Source organism: Montipora foliosa, chromosome 2 (assembly GCF_036669935.1).
Source record: "Montipora foliosa isolate CH-2021 chromosome 2, ASM3666993v2, whole genome shotgun sequence".
Taxonomy (NCBI): Eukaryota; Metazoa; Cnidaria; class Anthozoa; order Scleractinia; family Acroporidae; genus Montipora; species Montipora foliosa.
The window spans coordinates 899665-909664 of record NC_090870.1 but is presented as its reverse complement, the minus strand read 5'-3'; the positions used below and the strand labels follow the sequence as shown (position 1 = coordinate 909664).

Below are 10000 nucleotides of genomic sequence, written 5' to 3'. Positions count from 1 at the left end.
ATTAAGGCAAGCAGAATCTCTACGTGATTTTAAGTCTCTTTTACATAGTTATTATAATAGCAAGTAAGACACGGCATTCATGGAAAACAGGTTTTTGCTTTGCATATACTTAATTAAATAACTTTAATATTGTAATTTAAGTTAATTTAATTTAGTTGAATCAATGTAACTAAGGTTTTTTATTTTTCATGCCTGATGAATTTTTTAAAACCGTGTATAAATAAAGATTGATTTGATTTGATTTGATTTGATTTGAAACAGCCGTTCCCGGCATGGCTGCTAATTGACCGGGTGAAGAGGTTGTGCGCATGCGAAATGTGTTGGCCACACCAGGTTGGTGTTAGCGTGTGTCACCTTGCTTTTTTTTTTTTTTTTTTTTTTTTTTTTAGCTTTTTTTGTACACAAATAAAAATATTCTGGTCTTGCACATATAGTTTTCATTTGGGTCATCAGATCGAGATAAAATTGGGCCAGAGTATTAAGTAGTACCCATCATAGATTGCTCACATAACCTTTTCTTTCAAAATATCGTTACCACGGCAACCGAATAAGAGGCATTTCTTTCAGCATATATTGTCTTTAAAAAAATGGAACGGTGTTACCTTCCCATACAGCGTTACCACATAATGTTAGAAAGAATCTCTAACATTTAACCAAGTCTGTAGGCCAGTTTCACAAAAAAATTAGTGTTTTATCATAGTATGTCTTCATTTTTCTCACCCACAGAATTTTGTAGTATTCTTACCATAGACATTGTTATAAAAATTAAGTTACCACGAAAAAAATAAAAGGGTATTTTTTGGGAAGCGGAGATATAAACAAGAGAAGTTGCAAAAGATGAAACATCATGGGGTTACAAGATGCGCGCAGTTTATCACCTGATCAGAGATTTCGCGCGCGAGTGGAACTACAAGCCAAGGGACAGGGAGACCATTCCAGCAAAATTAATTTTCGCAGTTTTCGTGAAGAGGAGATATATTTTTAAATTCCATCTTTACAAGGATGAGAAGAAAAATAAGAGAAATTAGCGGTAAAGTTTTAAATGAAAGTTAAACAAAATCAAATTGCAGGAAAAGTTTTGATGCCGGTGCAATACTTCACCAATTGAGTTTTGAAGCCACTCAGTTGGGAGCAAGTTGGAGGAGGCCAATTTGTGGGGATTAGAGTGTTTGCGTGAAAGCACTCGCAGAATGAAATAAATGTATACATGTAAGGTGTGGGATATAGGTGAAAGAGAGAAGCCGGATTCTCGCTGTTATCTGGACAATTTAAGCAATTGTATAAGAGACATTAGTATAAATACACGGGTAAATATACATAATCGCGCGCTCTCATTGGCTCGCTATCTCGGATTATCAGCCGATAATCACCTCGACGGACAAAATGGCTGCCAGTAGTCCTTTTGCCACTGTAAGTGAAGATGATTTCGCGTTGAAATGTTTTTTTTTTTTTCTCTTTTTTGAAATAATCACCTGTGTATTTATACTAAAACAATTATTCGCCTAAGGCTCAGTGATTATCTATGAATATTCACCGATAATCACTTCGCCTTCGGCGAATAATTATTAAATATTGCTTAAATTGTCCAGATAAGTACAGTAACTTCTCTCTTTCGTGTATAACTCGAACTTAAATATGTACTCTTATTTTACACTGACAGAATTTGCTTCTCCAGGTGAGTTCAGTCCTTCTCCAGACAACTTGCAATTGATTCACCCCGAAGTTGAAAGTTCCATTAAAGTATGTCATTCCTCGGTGAAAACCATCTACAGGGGCACCCAACGAGCACTTCGTCGGTAAACATCTATTCAGGTGGAAGGTGAGCTAGAAGTTTCGAGCTCAGACTTCCGATGCGCACTACGATTTTGAAAGCTTTTGTGAAGAGATTCCCGAGGCATTTCAGAAAAGCAGTGAAGGGTCCGAGGAGTGCGTACAAAATTCGAAACCGCATCGAAGAACGCTAGAATTTTAGTGATCTCACAGGTAGCCGAAGCTCGATGTTTATGTATCTTTACTGTACTATAATATAATACAAGAGTAAAAACTAGTAATAGCTATCGCTAAGTGCCAACGAAACAGTCAATACAATACATAGTTTGCAGATTTGTATCAGAGTTCCAAAATACCCAACAGGAGTTGTAATTTTTTATTCAAAAGTACTGCAACTCAATTTATCTAGTTAACAATAATACAATTATAATAGAAATTGCACACTCCGTATCTTCAACAACAATGTAGATGTCAGCGTGTTTTGCCATAATATGGAAAGTACTGCTGTAATTTTTGAACGGCAGTAATTTTAACAGGAATATCCAATAATTAAGTTGAATAAAATCAGTGCCATGTAAAAAAAAGCGCCAAAGCGTTTTCAATCTTCAGAATCTTTTCAGTGTGAAACATATAACGGTCCGAGTTAACGGGGAGTCAAACTTTCTCGCACATGAAAGTTGTTTCACTTATAGAATTTTTATTTTGCAAGATACAGCCATGAATTATAAATCACATTGATCGTTGAATTGTGTACTTTGCAGACAACATATTTTCTTTGAAAAATAAATTAAATTGTTCACAACTCAATGGTTACAAAACGAAAAACAAACTGCTCTACTTGCGGGTCGAAATCCGAAATTGACAACAGCGGCCGATAAGAACACGAACGCCGGTTTAATTTTGAGCTCGTTCACTTAACATGGAACACGATGGTTCGAAAATAAATATTAAAGAGCACTCAAAGCAAGTGTACACAACACAATGGTCAGGGAAATGGCAAAAAATGTGTTTGCTCACCTCAGAACACAAGATTATCAATAGTCGCGCGCGTCATGCAAGTTTGTCTAATGACATCACGCAACGAAACACGCGCTTTCCTTGGTCCCTGCTAAACCTCCAGGGAACCTTACATTACACTACGTACACTTACATTACACTTTTCACAGTACGAAATACTTCGCGCGGCATTAAGCTGGTCGCGTCTTCCCTCGGCTTGCTCGTTGGCAATAAAATTTTACAGTTACTGGGACAGTTTTAAGAGCGATTTAGGTGGTTTTGGGTCCTCTTCTTTTCCCTCTATATATTCTTTTCCACTTCTTTTCCCTCTATACAATTTATTCTTTTCCACTTTGGGAAAGAATATGTAGAGGGAAAAGAAGAGGAAACAAAAAAAACCTAAAACGCTCTTAAAACTGTACCAGAGACAAAGAAACACAAGAGAGACGTAAGGGAAGCTATTTTTTATTTTAAATCCTAAATACCTTTTTTCAATTTTGAGAAAAACTGTTTTCCCCATACAAATACTTTTCTTTTTGACTCTTGCATAATATAGTACAGATACACATACATCGATCTTGGGGTACCTCTGCTGATCTGAATAAGACTGAGTTAACTGAAATTTCAAGAAAACGTCCCCTAAAGTTCTAGGGCAAAAACGACTACGTAATGTAGAATTTTTTATCGGACTTGACATTCCCCTTGAAAATCCGAACAGAGAAATATTTGTACGGCAGCTACAAACTCTGAGTCACTAAACGAGCTTTTAAACGTATTAAATTCTGACAAATTTTAAGACATCAGTCGTTGAGTGCCCCAGCATTTTCAACTTCCGATATCAGTAGCAAGTGTTTATTGGCTTAGAAGAATCATAATGTCCATAACCAAGCTTAAGAATTCTCGATCTGGGATGGACTACAGCTCATTAATTTACGGTGTTATATATTTTTAAAACCGGCACTGCTAGCGTTTTCGAAGTAAAAAACCTTGGTTGAATTGCTTGCCGTTCAAGGCTGGCCAAGATGCTCAGATATTCTTTCAACACGAAAATCGGGATTTTTATTTTGACGGACATATAATTCATTTTCTGATGTTAACTCATGATTGCGCGCCAAGCCTTACTTTTGTAAAAACACGAAGAGAAGTTGGTGCATCCTCGAAAAAAATTTGACTTGACACGTGCTGTCCTCGCTTTGCAGCCGTGCAGACAGTAAGACTTGGGTTGGTGGATCGAGGTCGAAAAAACGAAACTCTTGAATTCACAAAGAATAATTTTTATTGTGATATAAACGGTTATAGAGTCTTTTTTTGTTATCTTTTCCTTCGTACGGACTGAAGTATTCGTGCAGTAGCTGTTCAGCTGGTTTGAAGACTGTATTTTTGAAGTGAACCGCATCGTGTCTATCAAATCTGCCGTCTGTTCCTCCAGGATATGAATAACTCATTGGGAATACATCCAACACCTCGAATCCAGCTTTGCACATGGCCCATATGGCGTAAGCATTGTATAACTGTATACGCTGAAAGAGTTGAAAAAACAATATAGTTTCATTGAATTACAAGAGATTCTTCAGTTGACTTTTAAGTCTATCTTGTTTTCGAGATTTAAAGGTTGCATTAATTTATCAAGATCACGACAAAGCAACCCAAAGAAGCATTTAATATCATCAGAAACCCATAAGGGTTGAAACGTGTAACGGCCCCTTGTGTGCTGGGAAACAAGCCTCTGAATATTCAGTTTGCTAAGTACCACATTTGGAACAAAAAGAGCGAGAGGTTTCCAAATATGGTACTTAGCACTGAAGCATTCAACCAATCAGTTCGCACTGAATATTCGGAAGCTGTGAACGCGCGTTACACGTTTCAACCCTTATGGGTTTCTGATATCATATCTATCAACGCTTTTAGGAGGTAACCTCAACCCAGTTGAGGTTATCTACTGGATAGTTTTAAGGTGCAAAGATATCGAACAAAGCTTGTAACAAGATGCACACACGATTTTAATAGGCGTCACGAAGTGTCCCCTTGTTCTTATCAACTTCAAAACAGACAATTACAGCGGTTTTCAAATGAGTGTCGTAAAACCAACACCAAAGTAATTACTTTGGCCAATCAAAAAGGACGGAGACAATCCAGTAAACCAATCAAAACTCGTAGCCGACACAAAGCGCGGGAAAATGTGCACGCGCGGGCCACGATTGGTTTTGGTTTCACTTGTGATTGGTTGAAAAAGTGGCGTGAGACCTTTGAACCAATCACTGAGTGAAGTAATGCAAAACTAAAGTAATTCACTAATTACTTTCGACACTCAATTGAAAACCACTCTAACTTCACAATATAAATAAGAAGACAATCTGTATTTACCCTAACCTAAAAATGACCCTAAACCTAACAATTATCGTTGCTTTTGGAAATAGGCAGCATATCCTCAGACTTAGCAGGACATCTCGTGTTAAACATTAAAAAAAGGGCGTGCATATAATCACTTCAATTTCTCCGGGGGACAGGGGTGAGTTTTTGATAAATCTATCCAGCCCTCGAATACAATAGATAGGAGTGCACGCCTTAAGCATTACCTCAGAATGAAAAAAAGAAAAGGTCGCCGACAGATCATATCACTTTACCTGAAGTGTTAAGAAACGTGGGCTCGGATGATCATGATAAAGAAATCTCTCTCGATGAATAGCCGTTGTGGTTTTCCATATTAGTTTCCCTCGAAATTTTAGCTGCTCCTCGCCAAATTCATTTTTCCATTTCTCTTTAAACGTGGCAATGATATCATCAATGAGTTGACGATAAACTGCAAATTTCAAAGCAGAGACATAATGCAATCCGCAGTTGAGAATAATAACACTTTTTTCGTCCATTTCTGGCATGTGTATAACGTCTCTTATTTCTTGTAATACACGATAAGGATCAAAGTCACGATAGTTTTTCTTGAACTTTTCTACTTGCACTGGTTCCAACATGGTGTACACCCAGCTGTAGGTTATGTTACATGCTCGGAATATTTCGGAGCACAATTGCGTGTAATGAATAGAGTCGTAAAATCTCAGGGCCAATGAGTCGCCGTAAATCCACAGGATACCCTCTCGGTTGCGTGGGGATCTTTCGAATAACTTCGCTGAGAAAAAAAAAATGGACAAATTTCGTAAATTCACTGTAGTCCAGTTCGATTCTACTTGGCTTGGACACAGTTGTGGTACCTCACTGAACTTTACCTGGTGCATGCGCAATCCATGTATCATTCATCCAATAACCAAATCCATCGGATAAAAATTTACAACCAGTTCCACAGTGGGACGGATGACCTAAACCATAACTTAAAAATTCTGCCAAAAAATCAAAAGAGAACAGTTTAAAGTACTTTTTCATGTTTGTTTGACAGCAGCCTCTTTTAAAATGACAAAGAATGGCATCTCCCATTAATTTAACTTAACAGCTTGTATTTCCTTCAATTCAATTCAAGTCAAGTCAAGTCACTTTTTATTTAATTCACACAGAAATAATAATTAATACAAATTAGTGCTTAAAATATAAAAACAAGAGATTGCGAAAAAAAAGAAATTTTAAAATTGTAGGTTCATTGTGCAGAGTTTGGGACACCCAAATAGTTCATGGAACTAACCGAGTAGGTGACCCAAAACAAGAAGTATGAGTAGAAAGAATAGAGATGCAAAATAATTGTTTTAGATAAAAAGTATTTCTTCATTAATTAAATAGCAGTTAGAGATAATATAATCGTAAAACATTAGGAATTAGTAATAGTATTCTAACCATCAATCACAGAATTTTTGATATATTGACGAAAACTGGAAAACGGCTTGATTTTCTTAACATCAATGGATAAAGAATTCCAAAGTTTTGGACCAATGTAACTGAGAGAGCGAATGCCGTATTGAGTGGTATGAACAGATGTAACAAACAGATTATCAATCTGTGATTGACGTGTATCATATGAAGGAATTGAAGATACTGGGTTAAAAGAATTAACAAAACTAGAAGGGCTTAGTTTATGGTACCACTGATAAACAAAAGAGAGAATTTCAAGATGAATTATATAAGAGAATTTCAGGAGTCTGAGAGACTTCAATAGTCGCTCAGAACGTGAACTCGTTTTTTCAAAGTAATTACTGGTTTTAGGTAGGTTGGGTATGTGAGACTCCAAACTTGAATATCATAAGTAAGAAAGGGGAAAATTAGGGAATAGTGAAGAATAAGTATATCAACATTAACATAGTACCTTAATTTGGAAAATATTTGCATACAGTTTTCGATAGTTTTAAGCAAAGTTCATTAACATGATTCTAATCTTCCAAGTCAAGTTTGAGTCAAAAGTGACACCTATTAAGTATTTGACTGTGGAGACTTCTTGGATATTTACACCATCAATTATTAAATTTAATGACCTATATGGTGTTTCTTAGAATGAAAATGAACAAAATTGTTTTTCGAAATACTGAGAGCTAGTCTAGCTAGTCTTGTCAGGCGTTGGTAGGCTATGTCATTTTACGGTCAGCCTTCGCCAAGAGCACAAGTCCAGTTTCGTTTATTGGTATATCGCAATAAGAATACCTATAACCCCCAGGGTCGCACCACTGCCTTGGTCGGGGGTACACGCTCCCTGGTTGTTTCCACCTGCTGTTTTTTAGGACTTTTCGTGTCCGGTTCTGACGCATTGCTCTTCTCTTTATATAGATTTGATGTATAAATGTTTCTGTGCCCATTCCAATGCTAAATAAATGGCACGGTGTCTTGGCTGTCCAACGCGCCCAAGTATTATTGTTGTGTTAGTCCGGTTAAGTAATAGAGGCAAAATGGCAATTGTTTTTATTTTGCCGGCAGATATTAAATCGGTTTGTCGGATTAGGCTAAATCAGTAGGTTGATTTAGCAACAGAACGGGAACCTCAGTTGACGACGGGAGAGCGCGCACATTAGTATAGATTCTACTCTAATTTGACCTAACAAGGACATTTTGAAGCGCGCGCCGTCGTCAACTGACCTTCCCGTTCTTCTGCTAAATCAGCCCGTTCTACCTTCAGCCGTCGCCATGTGCACAAGTCCATTTTCGTTTATTGTTATATCGCGCTGAAAAAATTGTTTTATGTCTTCGTCAGGCTGTGTAACGTTCTTTTTCATTGTGAATAATATTTGTTCGGAACTGAAAGTTTCTATTTTTGTCGGGTTTGAGGACCCTGGGTCCCAGTGATGCAGGGGCTCGGGACACCCCGCATAAAATTTTCCATGTGCTCGTGTGTTTATGTTGAATTCGTTGTGTCGCGTAGAAATTGTAATCCTTGTTGCGTTTGAAGAATAAATCGTTGAATACATGGTCCTTCGAATCGGAGAGATTCTGACAGATTTGGATGAAGAGTTGGTCTTCGCATTTGGAGCGATTGGCGCTGTTACCTTGCAGGACTACCTTGATGAATTTGTGGAAGCTCTGGTTGACTATAAGAACATTGTGATCATTCAAGGTTAGTCGAAATGTCTGAAGAGTTGGAAGCTATTAAGAAGAAACGAAAGTTCTTGAGAAAGTCCGTAACGGACACTTTGAAGTCTGTCGAAGAAGCGCTATCAGTGCAGGATAATCATGCTATGATTCAGGTTTTGAAAGATAATATTGCTAGTAAATGGAACGATTTACAAGATGTGCAAGCCACAATGTGTACTCTGTTAGAAGACGAACAAATCGACACAGAGTGTAGCAGTCATAATGACTATGAATTGCGTGTTATTGAATACATGTCTAAAATGACGAAGTATCTGGAATGTAAATCTGTCTCTGAGATGAAAACGGATAGCAGTGCAACCGTAACCCCGCAGTCATGCCCTCAGGTACAAGTTAAGCTACCGAAGATTGATCTGCCTACCTTTGATGGAAACGTTTTATGTTGGCAACCTTATTACCAGTCGATCAAGGTCTCCGTGGTTGATAATTCAGCCTTAGCAGAGGTACAGAAATTAGAATACTTGATGAGATCATTAAAGGGTCCAGCTGCCGAAGCAGTGAAGGGATTTGCAGTGGTACAAGAGAATTACCAGCCAGTTTTGGAAGCCCTGAAAGAAAGGTTTGGTCATCCAAGATTGATCCTCGATGCACATATAAGATCCCTAATTCATTTACCGCGTTTAAACTCTGATGATGCATTGTCTATGCGTAAATTCTATGATCAAGTGGTTGGGCATGTTCGGTCTGTTGAATCCATGGGTGAGAGATTCAATTCTGAAACTTTAGCTCCGGTTCTTGTACCCCTAATTGTGGACAAGCTGCCAAAAAGAGTTGTTGAAAGGTGGGAACTTGAACTTGGTAATTGCAAAGCAAAAGAGGACTGTGTGAAAGTGAAAACATTGTTTGCTTTCTTAGAACAAGTAGTACGAGCCAAAGAGTCTTCCCAGTCTCCCTCTCTGGAGTTCAAGGTCTCTGCAAAGGAAAACACTGCAAAGTGTGTAAGCCAGGTGAATTTCAAGTCTAGTTCACCACGAAGATCATCTACTTCTGCACTATGTGCTTCTATGCAAGTCAAACAGTGCTGTGTTTGTCGGAAGAATCACCACGTGTGGTCATGCGTTAATTTTCTGTCATTGGCAGTGAAAGATAGATTCAGGATGGCATTGTCCAAAGGTCTTTGTTTTCGTTGCTTAGAAGCTGGTCACGTGGCTCAAAGTTGTGAAAAACCATCATGTAAGCACTGTCGAGGTAAACACCATAGCCTCCTTCATGTGGATTCGGTCAGTTCTGGGTCTTCAGCGACACCACCCTCATCACAAACGTCCCCGGAGAGAGCATCCTTATCTCAAGCTCCTCCTTCTACAGCAGCTTCACATGTAGTAGCAAGTTCAATGGTGTCTAGTGGTGGCGGCAAAGTTATTCTTCAAACTGTGCCAGCTGTTATGTGTGGATCCCATGGTTGCTCGAAAGTTGTTCAATGTTTTCTTGATCCCGGTTCACAGACTTCATTTGTTAGACAAAGTATTGTGCAAGAGCTTGGCCTAGATGGAAAGAATGTTAGAATTGCTGTGTCTGGATTTGGTGGAAAGTCAGACAAGGAGACGCTGCGAAAGAGAATTGCTTTTACTGTAGCACCTGTTGATAAGCCTGGAAAGCTGCAATGTATTGAAGCACTTACTGCGCCAGTTATTTGCCGTCCAGCTGAGGCTGTGGACATTCATCCAGCAAAATGGCTTCATCTTCAAGGCATAACATTTCCTGAAGAATTCCCCCGAGGTGA

The 10000-nt window shown here is 38.3% G+C and overlaps 1 protein-coding gene across 2 annotated transcripts in view; it reads right to left on the bottom strand.

Moving 5' to 3' along the window:
• Positions 1-3169: 3169 nt before the first annotated feature.
• Positions 3170-10000, bottom strand: part of LOC137988633 (uncharacterized) — a 15560-nt gene continuing 8729 nt past the window's right edge. The window contains exons 4-6 of one of the 2 annotated variants that reach the window (XM_068834620.1): positions 5988-6098; positions 5391-5890; positions 3170-4286 (exon numbers count right to left, since the gene is read on the bottom strand). In XM_068834620.1, the coding sequence (XP_068690721.1) occupies positions 4026-4286; positions 5391-5890; positions 5988-6098 (872 nt within the window). In that variant the 3' untranslated portion in view covers positions 3170-4025. The remainder of the gene's footprint in view (positions 4287-5390; positions 5891-5987; positions 6099-10000) is intronic. The other variant, XM_068834625.1, reaches the window with a different exon arrangement.